A 20,194-nucleotide genomic window follows, 5' to 3' on the forward strand; every position below is an offset into this window, starting at 1 on the left:
CAAATGATTCATATTATCTTTTTTTAGCACAAACACTCAGTAAAGGCTACAGAGTAGATATTCATTTTTCATTTCATTTTCATGTCATCATTGCAGAAGTCTACATTATTTCATTTTGAGTTTCCATCTGATATAATTGTGTTAAAGCAAACCTGGATACCAGCATTTTCTATGTAATCAAGCAACCCTTACTACTGGTAAAAGCACACAGCCTTTTATTTGTTTTAAGTTTTATGGATCTCCATTTTGGGGTGTACTCAGCTTGGTATTTTGTGTTGATATTATTTCAGTAACATGAGGCTTTAATCATTGGGTTGCATGAGTGAGGATGGTTGGTTCAGGTTTGTGTCACTCCTATGACCATTATTTTATGCTGCCTCTTTATTAGGCCATGTATGTTCCACAGGAAAGCCAAGGTTCTTCATATGACTGTGCTTAGGAAGATGAGCAATAGGTCTTTTCACACCTGTGCTGACAGTCTGTAGTTTTCACCAATTCTGTATGTAATTAACATAGAACTGAATTTCTTTTATAATATCTATCTACCAACTAATGGACTGTGAATTTGTCTTAATTGATCAGTTTAATACTTGAAACATAAAGGTTTCTTCTCCCCTAAGAAGTCAGTATTCTTTTCCAGCTCATGTATAATGTTTTGAGCAGGAAAATCTGGGGCAAATTGGCAATAGTTCTTTCCTGACTACTTCATGTATCTTTTTTCCCCAGCCTTGCTTCCAGAATCTTCTGTTCATTGTCAACAGGAACATAGAATGGATGGATTTCAGGTGAGTTGCTTTTGGTTTCTTACATTCCATTTTATGAACTTAATAGGCCAAGCTAAGATGGAGAAGTAGATTCAGCTTCATGAAAATGTTCCTAAATAAGGCAAAGATAGATTGTATATTTTGCAGCTGATAAAATCTTATTCTCTACGTTGAGTGGAGATTTGCTTCATTTGGTCTCTAGGTTTGTTTTTGTTTGGTTGTTTGATTTGGTGGTCCTGTAGCTTGAACTCAATGCCTGGGCTTAAGGCTAGTACTCTAGCATGTGAACCACAGTACCACTTTCACCTTTTTCTGTTTATATGGTGCTGAGGAAATATAACCAGGTCTTCATGCATGCTCGATGAGAGGTCTACCACTAAGCTACATTTCCAGTAATGTTTGTAGGTTTTTTAATTAAAAATTTTTTTTTTGTTGTTGTTGGATGTGTGGCTTGGGCACTGCCCTGGCTTCTTTACCCTCAAGCCTAGAACTCTATTTCTAAAGTCACAGGGCCATGTCTGTGTTTTTGTTTTTATGTGGTGCTGAGGAATTGAACCCAAGGGTTCATTTATACCAGAAAAGCACTCTATGGTTAAGCCACATTTCCAGCCCTCCTGGTTTTGTTTTGTTTTGCCAGTTCTGAGGCATGGATTTAGGGCTGAGCACTGTCCCTGGCTTCTGTTTGCTCAAGGCTAGCACTCTACCACTTGTTCCACAGCACAATTTCTGGCCTTTTCTGTTTATGTGGTGCTGAAGAATCGAAACTGGGGCTTCATATATGCAAAGCAAGCACTCTACCACTAGGCCATAATCTCAGCCCCTCCAGGCATTTTTTAATATGAAGAAAAAGTGGCCACACTTGTGATTCAATCACCCCCAGTAAGTCACTTGTCATAGAAGGTGAAGGTGTGCTGGCAACTAATCAGAAATCACATCCCCTTTAATAATATCAAACTGTTTTAACGAAGTTTTACTGGAGTGACTGTAATAGTATGGTTACAAACAACTTCAGGCTGGGAATATGGCCTAGTGGTAGAGTGCTTGCCTCATGTACATGAAGCCCTGGGTTTGATTCCTTAGCACCACATAAACAGAAAAGGCCAGTAGTGGTGCTGTGGCACAAGTGGTAGAGTGCTAGCCTTGAGCAAACAGAAGCCAGGGACAGTGCTCAGGCCCTGAGTCCAAACCCCAGGACTGGCAGGGGCAGAGGGAGACTTCAAATGTTATACAGGACTGAGTAAGCCAACGGTCCTTAAAGTACTATTGGTACAGACTTCTTGTGAGTACCCATTACCAATAGGAAAGCAGTAGACTTTACAGTTTTGTTTCTTCAAATCTCTTTAGATAAATCCCAGGACTGCTTTGTGGTGTTTCTTTTACTTGAAACTTAGGCCATATTTCATAATTCTGTGCTTGTTATAGAAATCCCACTGCTTTTTGTGTTTTTCATTCCGAAGTGGGCTCCAGGATTTTTCTTTATTGTTTTTCTCTTTTCTCCCTTTATTCTCTATTTCTTCCTCACTAGCTTTTCATGTGTCTCTTCCTCTCTCTTTGTGTCTATTTTTCTGTCTCTTTCTCTCAGTGTTTCTCCCTCTCTCTGTCTTTCAGTTTTGTCTTTTCTTCAACTCCTCTGTCCAGGAACTGGTTTTTCTTACTGATCAAGTTTCCTTTGATGAGGAGACTCTTTGAATTTTTCATGCCTCTTATACAGGAAAATTGCTACTTTCCACCCTTTGATCCAGAACCAATAAAATTGACTTTTGCTGATTCTTTCTGTGGTCAAACCTCATGTGATATGATAACTGCAGTTTTTTTTTTTTTTTTTTTACCCCACTCCATTTGGAAAAATTCAGTAGCTGGCAGTATACAATATATGCTGGTTTTGACAATAAACAATACAGTAACCAGTCTCTTTTTATCCTGGTGGCAAAATCTGACACATTTGCTCAGTAAAAAATTGATATCTGGAAATCCTTTCAGCTAGATAACTGTATACTGCTTATTAGCTAGTTTCAGTTTTCTGCCCAGTCTGGCATCCAGACCTCAGCTCTCTTTGTACCTGGAGTAGGATAACAGTCTTGGGCCAGAGTTCTAGGTGTTTTTTTTTTTTTTTTTTTTTGGCCAGTCCTGGGCCTTGGACTCAGGGCCTGAGCACTGTCCCTGGCTTCTTTTTGCTCAAGGCTAGCACTCTGCCACCTGAGCCACAGCGCCCCTTCTGGCCATTTTCTGTATATGTGGTGCTGGGGAATCGAATCCAGGGCCTCATGTATATGAAGCAGGCACTCTTGCCACTAGGCCATATCCCCAGCCCCATAGGTGTTGTTTTTCTTTCTTCTTAATTTTTTTCAATTTATTTATTTATTGTAAAAGTAATGTATGAAGGGGTTACAGTTTTATACGTAAGGCAGTGAGTACATTTCTTATCAAACTTGTTACATCCTCCTTCCTTTTTCTCCCACCCTAGCTCCCCCCTCCCCTGTTGTACAGTTTGTTATAGCATATTGTCTTGTAAGTATTACTATTTCATTGGTTCACCTTTTACCCTTTGTGTCTCAATTTTGATGTTTCCCTTCCCTTTCCTAGCTCTGATAAACATATATACAATACCCAGGGTACCAAAATCTGTTATAGTGACATAGGGATAAAGGAGAAGAAAGACAAAAGAAAAAGGCATAATTTCACATGTTACATTGAAAATAACAATAATAAACTACTTATTTCCACAACTCGGAATTCCTTTTGCTTAGCATTATCTTATGTGTTCATATATACTAGCTATTGGACTGCTGTAATCTTATGGTAGGACTATCTTGGACATGTACTAATTATTACCAGTGAGGAAAACCACAGAGTCTATGTTTCTCTGAGTCTGGCTCACTTCACTTGTTATGATTTTTTTCCAAGTCTTTCCATTTCTTTAATAATTGGATAAAATGAACTTACTGTTACTGATTTATGTGAAAATTAATATTCAGCCTCAATTCAACTGTTTCATTTTTCAAACTAGGTTTTGCATTTTATTGTTAATAATTGTAACTGTTCTTCTAACTATGGTACGTTTTCTTCACTAATCACATAGCCTAGGCCAGCACAATTCAATGGAAGAATTTTTTTTCTCTTTTTTTCATTGTCAAACTGATGTACAGAGAGGTTACAGTTTCATACCTTAGGCATTGGATACATTTCTTGTACTGTTTGTTACTTCCTCCCTCATTCCCCCCTTCCCCTCCCCCTTTCCCTTTCCTCCCATGAGTTGCCCAGTAGATTTACACTAAACAGTTTTGCAAGTATTGCTTTTGTAATCGTTTGTCTTTTTTACCTTGTGTCTCTCGATTTTGGTATTCCCTTTCAGTTTCCTAGTTTTAATACCAGTATACATGGTTTCCAATGTACTCAGATAAGATACAGAGATAGTGCAGGTACAACCACAGAAAGGAGATACAAGAGAATCATCAATAATAGAAGCTACAGTTTCATATCGCATGTTGAAAGCAATTACAACAGTTATATAACATTCATTTCCATAACATGGAGTTCATTTCACTTAGCATCATCTTATGTGTTCATAAGGGTATAGCTATTGGGCTCTTGTGATCCTCTGCTGTGACTAGCCTAAACCTGTGCTAATTATTCCCTATGAGGGGGACCATAGAGTAATGGAAGAATTTTTTATAATTAGTTTAATTTATTGTTATTATAGAGGTTATATACAGAGATTACAATTCCATGAATCTGGTAATGAACACATTTCCTTTTATACTTAGTCTTGTGTACTGTCAGTCTCATACTCGCTCCCTACTGTCTTCACCCACAAGTTTTATAGCTCATCTGCAAACAGTGACTTCCACAGTTGCACTTTTTCACCCTATTTGCCTTGAGTTCTGTCCCCTCCACCCTGCAGGAGATATAAATGTGAATTCAGCATGCATAAGGATAACATTTTGTTTTTATTTCAAAGTTGAAGTACAAGAGTGGTCACTTTTAATATAGGAAAAGTCCCTGTGCTAGGGTACAGTTTGTTCCAGATCCATTTTAATTTCCCTGTGTTTATTTCACTCACAGATTGTTGGAAATGTATTTAACTTTAATGTATTTATAACATATAACTTTATTTCTCATATCAATTTCTTGAGGTTTATTTTTAGTTTCAGTTTGTTTGTCTTGGTAAATGTCACATAACTGTGCTTTAAGTACATTTAGGTTATGATAAGGTAATCCATATATGTGTTGCTGCTGACTCTTCTTGTTCTATCAGTAATTAAGAGCGTATTGCTTTTCCATTAATAATGACATATTTACAAAAAAATTAAAATTATGTGTTTCAACACTTTAATACTGAGCATGCAACTTTTACTATGGAGATATATGATCTGTCTGTTATTATCCATGGTCTTTATCAGTGGTCATACCATTTGTGCTGAAGATCATTTCCTTACATATTATGTCCATTTGTATTTTTGGCCTTGATTTTTCCTTATGGTACTTTTGTATTAATTTGTATATGTCTTTTGATTTGTCTGTGTTTAGTGTATATCTCTTTGGATAGCAGATTCTTGAGGTATTAACTTGCTTCTGGTAAAGTCAAACAGTGCTGTATATCTATCCATTTATACCTATCTATTTACCTATGTATCCATACTATATTTATCTTACAATATTAGTGTGATTATGTTTATGATGGCAGTTTTCTTATCTGTTTGACTCATCTGATATTTCCTATTTTTCTTACAAGTCAGCAGTATGCATCCTTCCTTACACTGTATATCATCTGTAATGTAACCTACAAACATTCTTCTATATACTGTAAATCACCTCTGATATCTATCCATTCCAGTTTAAATCCTAAGTAAAAAGTTGTGGGGTTTTTTTTGTTGTTTTATTTTATTTTATTTTATTTTTTGCCAGTCCTGGGGCTCAGACTCAGGGCCTGAGCACTGTTCCTGGCTCCCTTTTTGCTCAAGGCCAGCATTCTTCCACTTGAGCCACAGCACTACTTCTGGCTTTTTCTGTTTATATGGTGCTGAGGAATCAAACCTAGGGCTTCATGCATACAAGGCAAGCACTCTACCACTAAGCCACATTCCCAGCCCTCTCTCTCTCTCTCTCTCTCTCTCTCTCTCTCTCTTTCATTCTTTCTTTTTTGCTTGCTTGCTTCCTTGCTTCCTTTCTCACTCTTTCCTTCCTTCCTTCCTTCCTTCCTTCCTTCCTTCCTTCCTTCCTTCCTTCCTTCCTTCCTTCCTTCCTTCCTTCCCTCCCTCCCTCCCTCCCTCCCTCCCTCCCTTCTTTCCTCCCTCCTTTCCTTCCTTCCTTCCTTCCTTCCTTCCTTCCTTCCTTCCTTCCTTCCTTCCTTCCTTCCTTCCTTCCTTCCTTCCTTCCTTTCTTTTCTTCTTTTTTGTTGTTCTTTTGCAGTCCTGGGTCTTGAACTCAGGGACTGGGCACTGTACCTGAGCTGCTTTGGCTCAAGACTAGCTCTCTCTACCACTTGATCCAAAGCACCGCTATTGGTGATTTCTGTTTATGTGGTACTGATGAGTTGAACCAAGGGCTTCATGCATCCTAGGCAAGCATTCTACCACGAAGCTATTTTCCCACCCCCTTATAAATATAGTATTATTTGGCTGGGAATGTGGCTTAGTGGCAGAGTGCTTGCCTAGCATGCATGAGGCCCTGGGTTCAATTCCTCAGTACCACATCAGCAAAAATAAAATTAATTTAAAAATGAAATTATTAAAATATAGTATTATTCATCAAAAATTGACAGTTATTTGAAGACTGCATATTTGATTGAGATGTCATCACTTTTCAAGTATTTTCATGCCATGTTTGGTAGAATTTGTGGAATTCAGAAATATGAAAGGGCTCCTAAATTCCTTTTAAAAGCCTATTATGTAATAGCTCTTATCTACTCTGGTAGTGCGAGTGTTTTGTTTAAGAAAAGTACCCGGATATTTTTTGTTTTGGTTTGGTTTTTTTGCAAGTCTTGGGGCTTGAACTCAGGGCCTGAGCACTGTTCCTGGCTTCCTTTTGCTCAGGGCTAGCACTCTACCACTTGAGCCACAGTACCATTTCCAGCTTTTTCTGTTTATGTGGTGCTGAGAATCGAGCCCAGGGCTCCATTCATGCTAGGCAAGCACTTTACCACGAAGCCACATTCCCAGCCCCCCAGATATTTTATGTACAGAACAAAGACCATCCTTAGGCTGAAGCATTATGCTTCAGAAGAATCATACCTAATGTTGTCCTGCCAGATTTGTAGCACCCGAGGATTTTCTATTGCTAGTACCAGAGAAATGTTTTCATTTATTAGGAAAACTTCATATTAGTAATCATCAAGTTAATATAGAGCCAAATATTTCTTCATAGATTTTTCTTTTTTTCCACTGTATAGATAATGGAGCAAGTTCCCAGCATTTTATGTAAAACAAAAGGACAAATTTAGAAGAATAAAAATCCAGACTTGATATACTCTTTTCTCAAGGAAAATTACCTGATGAATATGTGCCATTACAGAAGCTGATGTCATTTGAAGATGTGGCTATGGACTTCACCTGGGAGGAATGGCAGGACCTGGATATTGCTCAGAGGACCCTGTATAGGGATGGGAGGCTGGAGAACTATAGAAACCTGGTGTCCTTGGGTGAGCAAAAGTAACCTTGACTAACAAGGTCAAGTGTTTTGTTTTTAGTAGATCTATGCGCATATATATATATATATATATATATATATATATATATATATATATGTTACAGAGCTATTTAGAAGTAAAATTCTAGTCCATGGGAAGTGGTACTTCTTTCACATAAACCCTCACGTTGATGATATTGCTCCAGAGACAATTTTATTCTCATTCTTCATCAGCAGTTTGTCAAAAGTTCTAACATTTGTTTTATTAACAGGGGACTGTTCTGAAATTAAGATAATTGTTATAGATCTATATATAATCTAGACTACATGTATATGGCTACTGAAGGTATGATCTAGAAATCACTAGTATGAATAGGGCATTTAAAATTGAAAGCTGGCACTTGGCATGCTGGTTCACACCTGTAATCCTAGCTACTGAAATCTGAGGAAAGGGGTTTGAAGCCAGCCCAGGCAGAAGAATGCCCTTGAGATTCTTTTTCTCCAATTGTCCAGTCTAAAAACAGGGAAACTGTTATTGAAAGAGGTAGAACACTAGCCTAAAGCAGAAGACCTCCGGGACCTTGGCCATGCCTTTAGTTCAAGCAGAAATAATGAGAAAAAACCCCTTCACTTGTATTTACAGGGAAAGTCAACCATGAAGCTCATGAGAAGTGAGAAACTAAATTTAGGAGCAACCTTATACACCATAATGTCTGAGATCATTACAGCAGGGGTGACCCAGCAATGGTAATACACTGTTTCTTTTTAACAGGGCACTGTGATTCTAAACCCAAATGGATTGTCAAGCTGGAGGAATGTACAGAACCATGGATGGGAGATACCTCAGACAAGACTTTCCCAGGTGAGTGAATGGATCCTACACAGTGATGTTATAGACAGAGACCTGTTGGTAAGTTCATGTTGAGTTGTACTGAGCTGTAATGTTCCTAGTTCCCCTGAGTCCTGTACTTGGCAGAGAACTAGGTGATTCTTTGTCTAATAGTGAGGAGTCAAGAATTCATGTGGAGACATACTGAATTCTGTGTAGGAATAGAGTTAAAATTAGCAAATTTTTGGGCTGGGAATGTGGCCTAGTAGCAAGAGTGCTTGCCCTGTATACATGAAGCCCTGGGTTCAATTCCTCAGCATCACATATATAGAAAATCCCAGAAGTGGCACTGTGGCTCAAGTGGCAAAGTGCTAGCCTTGAGCAAAAAGAAGCCAGGGACAGTGCTCAAGCCCTGAGTCCAAGCCCCAAGACTGGCAAAAAAATTAGCAAATCTCCTCTCTTTGTGATACTCTTTATTAAACCAGAAAAAGATCATGAGATTTGTACATGTTATGTTATTTCTGGAATGTAGGATTATCCAGGTGTGAGGAAATAAGGTGGACACCAGGGCTGCTGTCCTCCAAGAAGGAAAATAGCTTTTCAGTGGTTGTGGTATTCATAACCACAAGAATGTTTACTTGAGGAATGATTTGGAATATGCTTTCTTATCAGTGGTTCTGAAGGTCAGGAGTGTCAGAAAAGGAATTTTTATGAAACCCAGAAAGATGGGGGGAAATGGATTTTAAATTTCCCACTTTGCCTATTTTAATTCTTAGAGTGATGTTAGACCCGAGGAAATGTAGGGATATACCCTTATTCATAGGAAATATTCCTGCTTAAGTGAAAGGCAAGGATTGTATATTACACTTTTGTGATCTAGGAATCTAGAAAATATTGTTGTTCCTAACCTAATGATTCAGAAGCAAAGCAGCCAAAAATATAAATTAGTTCAAGAAGTTCTCTGATATTAAAACATATATTTATAAGAGTAACCAAAGGAATGCTAAAGGCAGATTGTAAGTCCTCACCTTAAAACTGTTTTCCATGAAACTATAATTGTGTATTTGAGTAATTATTTTCTCTGTTATAAAAAGAGTAAAATAAACATTATTTTGAATTGTAAAATATTAGTATGAATTTCTTAAATAATTCTTCAGGAAGAAAAGCATGTATTTCTCATTAATTCCTAGTATTGATATTTTAAAGTCTATAATAGTATGTGAGGACATTTCATAATTTTTAAATTAAGAAATATTTGGGGGCTGGGGATATAGCCTAGTGGCAAGAGTGCCTGCCTCGGATACATGAGGCCCTAGGTTCGATTCCCCAGCACCACATATACAGAAAACGGCCAGAAGCGGCGCTGTGGTTCAAGTGGCAGAGTGCAAGCCTTGAGCGGGAAGAAGCCAGGGACAGTGCTCAAGCCCTGAGTCCAAGGCCCAGGACTGGCAAAAAAAAAAAAAAAAAAAAAAAAAAAAAAAAAAAAAAAAAAGAAATATTTGGACCCCATTCATGTTTTTGTTCTTGGTTTTGATGTATCATTTTAGATGACCAGCGAATGGATGTCATACTTAAGACTTGCCAGGAAATTCCAGATGAATGACTGTGTGAAGTAGTAGTCACCAATAGCAACACTATGGAGGAAAGAGTGAGATTAGTGAGAACTTTTAATTTGGGCTCAAAACACATGCCAGAGCTGAGGAAGAATAATGGGAACTCCTCAGGAATGAGGACTGAGAAGTCCATTACATGTCAGAACATGCTTCTCTGCAGTGAGCCTGTAAAGATGCATGCTGGATCCAGACCTGGTGTATCTCATGTAGTTGAAAAATCCTTCAGCCAAATGAAACATTTTAGTCAACATTCTGAGAGTCCAAATGAGCAGAACTATTTCAAGGATGGTGGAGAAGGGATGGTATTAAACTTAGAGACCATATTCTTTAGACAAAATTGGGTTTGTGTGGGAGAACTCTCTTACAATAATCAATATAGAGAAAGCAATTGTAAGTCTGCTCTCATTGGCCAATAAATACTTCAGGGAGTGAGGAAAACACCTGAGTGTACTGTACATGGGGAAACATTCTACTTCAGACCAACAGTCAGTACACATCAGAAAAAAACACACTGTAAACAGTCCCTGTTCATGGAGTGAATGTGAGAAAACTTTCAGTAAGGAAATAGACCTTCCTAACCATGAGAGCAAATACAGAGAGATGTTTGATAATTACACCAAATGGGGGAAGTGTTTTGCCAGAAAAGTATACCATCCTGTTTATGAAAGAGCAAATACAGGAGAGAAACCTTATGAATGCAACCAATGTGGATAATTCCTTCATGGACAGGCCAGCTGTAAGCAAAGATAATAGAATTCACACAAATGTGCTAACTCATGAATGTATCAAATGTAGAAAATCTTTCATCCAGAAAGGAAAGCTAAGTAGACATCATACAGTTCACACAGATGAAAAACTTTATGAATGTAACCAATGTGGAAAGTCTTTCATCTGGAAGTCACGCCTTACTGTTCATCAAAGAACACACATGGGAGAGAAACCTTATAAATGCAACCAATGTGGAAAGTCATTCAGGAAGTTGTCAAATCTTATTTATCATAAAAGAATTCACACAGGTGAAAAACCCTATGAATGTAACCAATGTGGAAAGTCTTTCACCTACAAGTCAAAGCTTAGTGCTCATGAGAGAACACACATAGCAGAGAAACCTTATAAATGTAACACGTGTGGAAAGTCTTTCATCTGGAAGTCATATCTTAGAGATCACCAGAGAACACACACAGGAGAGAAACCTTACAAATGTAACATATTTGGAAAGTCTTTCTCCAAGAAGACAAATCTTAGAGTTCATAAGACAATACACACAGGAGAGAAACCTTATCAATGTAACCAATGTGGAAAATCTTTCAACCGGAAAACATATCTTAGTGATCATCAGAGAAACCACGCAGGAGAGAAACCTTATGAATGTAACAAATGTGGAAAGGTCTTCATGCACAGTTCATCTCTAAGAAAACATAAGAGAATTCACTGTTTAAAAAAAATATTAGGAACTTAACACATAGAGACAGCCCTTCACCCATCAGTCAGCACTCAACAGCATAAGAGAAGTCACACAGATGAGAAACTATGGATATAACCAATGCGTATGAACCTTCACCCAGAGATCACAACATAGCTTGCATGAGAGAATTCATGAAGGTGAAAATCCTTATGAATGTAACATGGAAAGTGTAACCTGTAGAAAATCAACCATAAATGATTACCTCTAGATGCATCAGAGAATACAAATTAGTGTTATGAATGTACAAAATGTGGAAAATCTTCCAACCAGAAGTGAGGTCCCAATATGTACCTGAGGACTGACTCTTCTTTTACATGGAACAGTTTCTGAATATGTCATGCTGTCAGGAATTTCTTTAGGTTGTAAATTAATGTGGTTGAGCTTGAAATATTTATTTATTCCTTAGTTTGGTATTGTAGATTTGCTTTTAAATGAGCAAGGTAAAATGACTTTGTGCTTATATTTTGTATTTAATTAATGACTGATAATGAATCACTTGTGATTGATTTGCTCTTAACCAATTCTGCAGTTCTGCAGAGTGAATTAAAATAAAACACCACTGTAGATGATATGAAGAATATTATTGTCTTTTCTTCCTGTTCTGGTTGCTGAAATCATCTCAGGAGGATGATTAGCTCTCTGTCAACACTACTGTCCTTTTTTCTAGCTCCCTGTAGATAGTTGTACCAAAGCACAACTAGGACCTACTTTTGTTAAAATTAATTCTGGCACCCATATAAAAATGAGAAACTTGGGAAAAATGAAAAACAAGGGTTAGGAGATGCTTACAGGAGACAAGCAGATACAAGTAGAATTGTAGTAGACATTTGATAGGGTAAAACAAGCACAACATTACCCCCTTTGGATTTTCTGATTGCATAGGTATGTACGTGTCAGCAGTCCCTGCCTCCTCCCCAGGGTGTTTTGCCTTGCTCTCTCTGGGAACTCAGCTCCTTCCTTTATCTGTGCCCAGTCTCCCTCCCCTTGGCCTTTGGTCTGTGTGACTGGGAACGATTGGAGGATGACTGATCCTTCCTGCCACACTTGTTTTTTGGTAATCCTTTGGCTAAGACAGGGTTTATCCCAGGCTGCCTGGACATCATGGGAAACCTAAATTCTAAACTAGACCCACAGACTCTGTTGGGCTGTTTATTGGCTAACCTCAAAACTCTAGGCCGGGGGCTGGGAATATGGCTTAGTGGCAAAGAGTGCTTGCCTCATATACATGAAGCCCTAGGTTCAATTCCTCAGCACCACATATATAGGAAAGGCCAGAAGTGGTGCTGTGGCTCAAATGGTAGAGTGCTAGCCTTGAGCAAAAAAAGAAGCCAGGGACGGTGCTTAGGCCCTGAGTCCAAGGCCCAGGAGTGGAAAACAAAACAAAACAAACAACAAACAAAAAAAAACCTCTAGGCCTTGCACTTGACCTTAAGCCGAGGAAGTTAATTTTCCTCTGAACAGGGAATGGCCCATGTACTGGTTCAACAGCAAGTCATACTGGCCTGAAAATGGGACTTTTTCACCTTTTTTTTGGCCAGTCCTGGGCCGTGAACTCAGGGCCTGAGCACTGTCCCTGGCTTCTTTTTTGCTCAAGGCTAGCACTCTGCCACTTGAGCCACATCACCACTTCTGGCCATTTTCTGTATACGTGGTGCTGGGGAATCGAACTCAGGGCCTCATGTATATGAGGCAAGCACTCTTGCCACTAGGCCATATTCCCAGCCCCCACCTTTTTTCTTTTTGCCAGTTCTGGAGCTTGAACTCAGGGCCTGAGCACTGTCCCTGGCTTCTTTTTGCTCAAGGCTAGCACTCTGCCACTGAGCCACAGCACCACTTCTGACTTTTTCCGTTTATGTGGTCCTGAGGAATCAAACCCAGGGCTTCATGCATGCAATGCAAGCACTCTACTGCTAAGCCATATTCCCAGGCCTAAAATGGGACTTTATAACTGATCTTCATAATTTTGTGAGCAAACGGGCAAGTAGGCTGAAATTCTGAATGTCCAAGGCTGTTTTTTGTACACTCCCATCTCTCGCTCTTCTGCTCTCTTGACTCTGCATCTGACTCTCTCGACTTTCCTCTATGCCGGTGGTGTGCCCCCCGCCCTATGTGACCCACAATACAAAGTCTCCCCTGACTCCTTCCAGTCTGTTTCCAGCCTGCATCCTGTCCCGGGTCCTGCTTCGGACCTCTCCTCTCCCGTGGCTGGCCACACTCACAGGCAAACTAAGCCACCAGATCACCTGCTTCCCCTGCGTGAGGTGGCAGGGCCGAGGGGCTGGTGTGGGTCCGTGTTCCTTTCTCATTAGGGGTCTTGACCCTGATCAAGGCTCACCTAGGGTCATTTTTCAACGACCCGTCCAGCTTTATCAAGGAGTTTTTCTATTTCACTCAGGCTTATGACCTTACCTGGCAGGCCGACCGAGACCCTTACTAAGTAGACTCACTTGGACCCGCGTCCCTGGTGGGGGCAAGCTTCCTGGCCTTTCATTTTATCTCTCAGCCAGCCCCAGATATAAAGGATAAGCTTGAAAATGTTGAGGACCGCCCTCAAACACCTATCTGAGATCTGGTGAACAAGCTTTCCATGCCTGTGAGGAACAGGAAAAGGCTGATAGGGAAGTGCGCTCTCTGCAAAAGGTGGCCTACCAAGCCCAAGCCCTGGTGGCTGCCCTATGGCCACCAGAAGCACGTGGCTTCGGAGAAGCACGCCTACCACCTGGACCTTGCTTCAAGTGTGGCCAAGAAGGGCAATGGGGGAGGCAATACCCTAAACTTCGACACCACAGGCGCCATGTCTGCTGTACACCAGAAGGGTACTGGAAGACTGCCCCTCTGCACCTAGGCGCGGTGGTACTGTACTTCCTTCTCCTGGTCTGCCGACCTCGGTACTGGGCCTGGCAGCTGAAGACTGAGGATGCCCTGCCTCACCAACCCCGATCACACTCAGTAAGCCTAGGGTAACATTCCAGGTAGTGGGTAAGGCCACTGGAAAATGTCTGGCTGATATTTATTTTGCACCCTTTAAGATCTTTGTCGTGTGTGTGTGTGTGTGTGTGTGTGTGTGTGTGAGAGAGAGAGAGAGAGAGAGAGAGAGATAGACTTAGGCTCCAGTACTCTCTTACTATATGTTTTTTTTTTTTTTTTTTTTTTTTTGCCAGTCCTGCCTGGGCTTGGACTCAGGGCCTGTGCACTGTCTCTGGTTTCTTTTTGTTCAAGGCTAGCACTCTGCCACTTGAGCCACAGAGCCACTTCTGGCCATTTTCTATATATGTGGTGCTGGGGAATCAAACCCACGGCTTCATGTATATGAGGCAAGCACTCTGGCCACCAGGCCATATCCTCAGCCCCTCTCTTACAGTATGTTGATGATCTTTTTCTATGTAGACCCTCCTTGGAGGACTCTGGCCTCCACACTAACCACTTGCTAAATGTTCTGGCCTTGAATGGATATGGGCTTTCTCCTTCTAAGGCTCAGGGCTCCCTATTGACTGTCACATACCTAGCACTCTCTCACCTGCTGGCATCTCCTCCTCTCTGGCTACCTGACATGGCCAAAACTTTCTTTCTCTTTTCAGATGAGCACCAGGGCATTGCTATTGGAGTCCTGACCCAACCCTTGGGTCCTGCGCATTCTCCTATAGCAGCTGTGGCTTTAGCCTGTCTCTTCAGCATGTGTCACATGCTCTGCCACCACACCTGAAGGTTGACTTAGAGCAGCCTTTCCAACCCACCAAATGAGGGGCTATCTGCCTGAACAGGACTGGCAGATTGATTTCACCTGTATGCCCACCCACAAGTGGATGAGGTACCTCTTGGTCCTGATAGACACCTTCATGGGATGGATGGAGGCTTTCCCTATTCCTAAAGAGATGACAGGAGTTGTAGCCTCATTTTTTTCTCTCAGAAATCATTCCCCACTTTGGCCTCCCTTCCTCCCTTCAATCTGATAATGGTCCAGCCTTTACTTCCCAAGTAGTGAAACAGGTTTCTTCTGCCTTGGACATTGAGTGGAAGCTACATGTCCCCTACAGGCTTCAGTCATCTGGTAAGGTTGAGAGGGCAAACTGTGTCTTTAAGATGCACCTGTTATATATCTCACATGCTCAGGGACAAGGGCTCCCCTGCAAAACTAACTTTATTGTCTCTTTTGGGATAAGATCTCTCCCTGGGCTACCTTTTTGGTGTAATGGAACCTCCGTTCACTGTTTAAATGGGTCAATGATAACTGCATCCTGTATTCTGGTTTCCATTGTTCCCCAACTTACCGTGTTTACTAAAGGGAAAATGTAATGGCTTCTACCCTACAGCAGGATGTGACAGGCAGCCTTTCTGCCAATCATGGTGTGGATAATTCTGGTCTCATGCTGCGAAGCTTGGCATTAGCAGAAAGTGCCTTGGGACAGAGCCTAAACTCAGCTCAGGATTTTACTGATAGGCTTAACTTTACTGTTGGTTTGACCTCAGTCTCCATGGCCTCCCTCCAGCACCAACTTAATTCCCTAGCACAGGTGACCCTTCAAAATCACCATGCCCTGGACCTCCTGACAGCAGAAAAAGATGGGACCTGCCTATTCTTACAGGAAAAATGCTATTACTAAGTTAATGAATCAGACCTAGTGGAGGAAAATATAAAAGCCTTGGACAAACTTTGAGAAGGGCTTTACGGATGCCCAATCAGCAACCTAGATATGGGATGGTTTCAAAATCCTCTAGCCCAGTGACTAGTGCCTTTGGCAGGATGTGTAATTTTACTCGGCTTATTTTTTCTTTTTGCCTCCTGTCTTTTAAAATTTATACAAGAACGGATACAGGAAAGGACAGGGGAACAGTCAAGAAGCTCCTTCTTCACTCATATACTCCTCTGCCTACTGCCAGTTCCTACCCCCACCCCCATTGGCCTAGGCAAATTAGCATCCTACTCCATATGCCACCAATCAGGAGGAAGTAGTCAGATGACTGTCTTCCTCCTCCTCTTGGTTTTATCCAACCAAAGATGTCAAGATGTCAGGCCTCTGGAGCGCTTACAGGCACTGGGAATAAACCACCTTCCTATCAGGAAACACCATCTACATCAGCAGGAGCCTATGAATGTACTCATTACCTATGAATGTACTCATTACATGCTGGTAGACTCAGTTCACTTCTATAATTGTTGTGAATTTCATTCACCCATTTTTTGAGTGAATATAGCATCATTATTACCATTTTCTAGACTCTTGGTCTCCAATGCTTCTGCCCTTGATGGTAGTCACTAGAGGAGAAACCACACAAAAATGTGAGTGCTACAACAATGCTGTACACAGGCCCTTGTGAAAACATATAGTACAAACCAGAACAGTGATGACACCCATTATGATAAGAATCTGTGAATAATTCTTAGGATGACCACTACAATTATTGTTATGTGGTGATCTGCAGAGGGATTACAATTAGATCAGTCATTCCCTTCTGATCTCTGCTTCACTGGATTTGTTCAGCTCACGTTTGTAAGGTTCTTTGGAAGAGTGAGATTGCTCCAGGAAGAGGCCATTTATTTCTCAGTGAAGAATCCCTGTTGGCCCTCTCTACTCTGTTGAATGCATAGATTCTAGTAAGATCCATGAAAGGACAGGGGGCAGAGTCTAGTTTAAAAGAACTGTGGAAGGCATGACCAGCTCCATTGTCCTGCAGCTATGGGGCTCTCTCCTGTGGAGGGACTGATACACTGGAGTGCATTAAGTTGTCAAGCATGATGGGATCTCAAATGCTTGTACTGTGATTAGCATCATGGGTTATGATGCTCTCTATTGGTAGACTTAAGGAATGCAAAATAGTTCAGATCCAGTGGGGAAAATTGAGCTATTCCAGGAGCTTCAACACATGAAATTTTCTATGGAAATATTCTTCTCAGTAATAGAATAGAATTGACACATAGAATACTACAGAAGAACCTTGAAGAAAGGCAAGTGAACAGTGAATAGAGATAAAGGCCAAATTCTGAATAGTTATCTTTATATAAGCTGTCAAGAATAGTTGAATTTGTGCTAGGAATGTGGCTTAGGGGTAGAGTTCTTACCTAGCATGCATGAAGCCCTGGGTTCAATTCCTCAGTACCACATAAACAGAAAAGGCCAGTAATTGTGCTGTGGCTCAAGTGGTTGAGTGCTAGTCTTGAGCCATAGAAGCTCAGACACAGTGTCAAGGCCCTGAATTCAAGCCTCAAAACCAGAAAATAAAACAAACAAAAAATAGTTGGACATATAGACATAGTAGGAGCTTATACCTGGAGTGATGAGAGGGAACATTGTTTTCCAAACAGGAAGATTGATTGAGATACATTTCTGGAGATATCAAGAATGTTTGCTATCTCTATTGACATTGAGTTGTATTATTAAAGGTAGCCAATAGTCAATGCTACATGTACTTTACCACAATAAAAACTTAATGGGAAAGAAAGGAATTTTTTTGTGTTGGTCATGGGGATAAAACACTGGTGCTGGGCCCTGCCGAGCCAGCCGGCAGTGAACGGGAATCCTGACTGAGGGCGGCGAGGATTAAGGAAAAGGAAAAATACAAGACAAGAGAAAAAAGAAAAGAGGCAAAGATGGGGTACGGGAGGTTTGCATCTCGAGATTGAAACTCAAGACTGCAGGCAAGTTTATTCTTAACTTCCAGCTTATATGCAGTTTGAAAACCAGGAAACAGCATAGGGTTGTTAAAATTCAAGAACACAAAGAGGCTTTGATTACAGTAAACACAGGATAAGGTTGATTAACATAGGAATCTACTCCAGTGGACATAGCAAGGTGTGGACAATAGCAAAGCAATTCCGGATAGTGGCCGTGAACAAAGGTCCTTGCATCTAGCATATCCTGGCGTTAACAGCACAGCCAGAGGTGAGAATGAATTTAGCTGCAAGTTTGGCTCCCAACATTCGGGTGACATCAGCACAGCCAGAGGTCAGGATGAGCTTAGCTGCTAGCTCGGCTCCCGACACTGGGCAGTGTTCCTGAGCCCTCCAGCTCGTGTCTAAAGCTATACCACTTTGAGCCAGAGCTCCACTTCCCATTTTCTGGTGGTAAATTGCAGATACGGGTCTAATGGAATTCCTTACCCATGCTGGCTTTGAACCAAGATCCTCAAATCTCAGCCTCCTGAGCTGCTAGGAATACTGGTGGGAGCCACTGGCCCCTGGCACAAAGGAATTTTGAAGTCACTTCCAGTACCCAGGGAGGAAAATTGAAGAAATCATGTAAACATCACTAGAGATTATTGAAACACTGGCCTGCCCTCCAGCACCTGGAGTGCTTCAATAACACTGACTTTCAAGGAACAAAACAAAATGAAGAACTCAGGCTAGCAGGAAGTCACATGGTCACCAATGTCTTTTTGACAATGGCAAATAAGTAGTGATAGAGTGAAACAACTTAGCCTGATGCCCCTCTATGTGAAAGAGTAGCACTGAGAGGCTCTGCTTTGGACACACAGCTAACACTCTTGCTTCCCCATCTGTATTCTGGGTTCATATCTGTTCAGGTTGCTGTGCCTTTTCTTATCTTTCTTGTTTTTAAGTCAAAACACAATTTGTATATTATTTCCTTGTAAAAAAAATCTCTTTCCACATCTAGATAAACCAGTTTGTAAAGAATTCACCATCATTTAACCCAAGATACCACTTAGAGTACAGTGTATGCAGTTTTATTTGGGTAAAAATAGAACATTTTAATAGAATTTATGCCCAAGGGTCCATGCTGCCCTGCTCTACCCTTCTTACCCCAGCTCTGTGGGAGACATCAGGACAAGTGTCAGCCAACCATGGGCCCAGGAGAGGCAGGAGAAGGCCTGTCCTTTTGTGGTCCACCTGGCTCAAGCTTACTGGTACCCCTCGATGGCCCCCATACTGTCAGCCTGGCTGACTCCTCAGAATTAGAAATAGACAGTATGTCCTCCTGCATGGAAAGCTCTGAGAAATGGAGTGACTGCCCGGGTTTCCATGTGACTTTGAGCAGAGTGATCTTCAGCCCCACTACTTTGGTCCCAAACACTACTCAAGGTCTCCTTGTCACCAGGGTGCCCCTGTAGAGGACCCCCTTGTGAGCACTGGACCAGGCTCAGAGTCTCCCCAGAAAGACTAAAGAAGTCATGAGAACTTGGGTGTTGGTCCCTGTATCAGTCATTATTGATATTTGAGGCTAATCTACATCAAGAGAGACCTTAATGGTGGAAATCCACCCTCACCCACTTCTCTGCTTTACCTCTTGACTGTGTTTGCAGTCTCTTGGATGGTCTTGGGTTCCAGGATTGTACCAACCTTTCAGTAATCTGGAAAAGCCTTACTTGTACAACTGGGTTCCAGGCTAGGAGTTTGACTGACAGTGTCAGGCTACTAAACACCTGAGATTACTGCAGTCTAACAGCTACAAAACAATTGTGTGGGAGTGGTTTTCCCTCCCCCCCACCCAATTTCCCCAAATGTTATGTAAAAACTATTAAACCACTGGAACTACCGAGTCCTCTGTTGTTTACTAAACTGATTTTGATCTTCTGAAACATGGAAATCTCATTTTATTGTTGTTATTACACTGCCTGTGCCATGGTTTTAAGGCTTAGTTTGCCAGGAAGTGCATTGTTCATTAACAAGATAGCTCTGTCATTCCTTTTTAGTTGGTGTCTGAGTGTGAATACTTAAGTATACCTAAGCAGAAGAAAATATCTAGGGGATAGAAGGGGAAGAAAGAGCTTGAGAGGAAATAAAAAAAAGTTATTTCTGGCAAGATTTAATAAGCTATGTGCTTCTTTGATCCACACAGGACCAAGATTCTCAGTTGTGACTGGGACTACCATATATATTTAATTTAGTACCAGTGAGTGTCAACTTTGATTTTTTTGAGGGTGAAATCTTAGAAATTTGGACTTT

General features: G+C 41.0%; 1 protein-coding gene across 1 annotated transcript; it reads left to right on the forward strand.

Annotated features, from left to right (window-relative positions):
• The first annotated feature begins 204 nt into the window (after window positions 1–204).
• LOC125349434 (zinc finger protein 239-like) lies at window positions 205–12,186 on the forward strand. Its single transcript, XM_048343580.1, has 3 exons — window positions 205–785; window positions 8,161–8,250; window positions 9,765–12,186. The coding sequence occupies exon 3, from the start codon at window positions 10,411–10,413 to the stop codon at window positions 11,287–11,289; it is 879 nt and encodes a 292-aa protein (XP_048199537.1). The 5' UTR covers window positions 205–785; window positions 8,161–8,250; window positions 9,765–10,410; the 3' UTR covers window positions 11,290–12,186.
• The last annotated feature ends 8,008 nt before the right edge of the window (window positions 12,187–20,194 follow it).

Source organism: Perognathus longimembris, chromosome 3 (genome assembly GCF_023159225.1).
Source record: "Perognathus longimembris pacificus isolate PPM17 chromosome 3, ASM2315922v1, whole genome shotgun sequence".
NCBI lineage: Eukaryota > Metazoa > Chordata > Mammalia > Rodentia > Heteromyidae > Perognathus > Perognathus longimembris.

Excerpts from the sequence above, each read along its gene's own strand:
- LOC125349434 (XM_048343580.1), top strand. The coding sequence starts at position 10,411 with ATGAGAGCAAATACAGAGAGATGTTTGATAATTACACCAAATGGGGGA.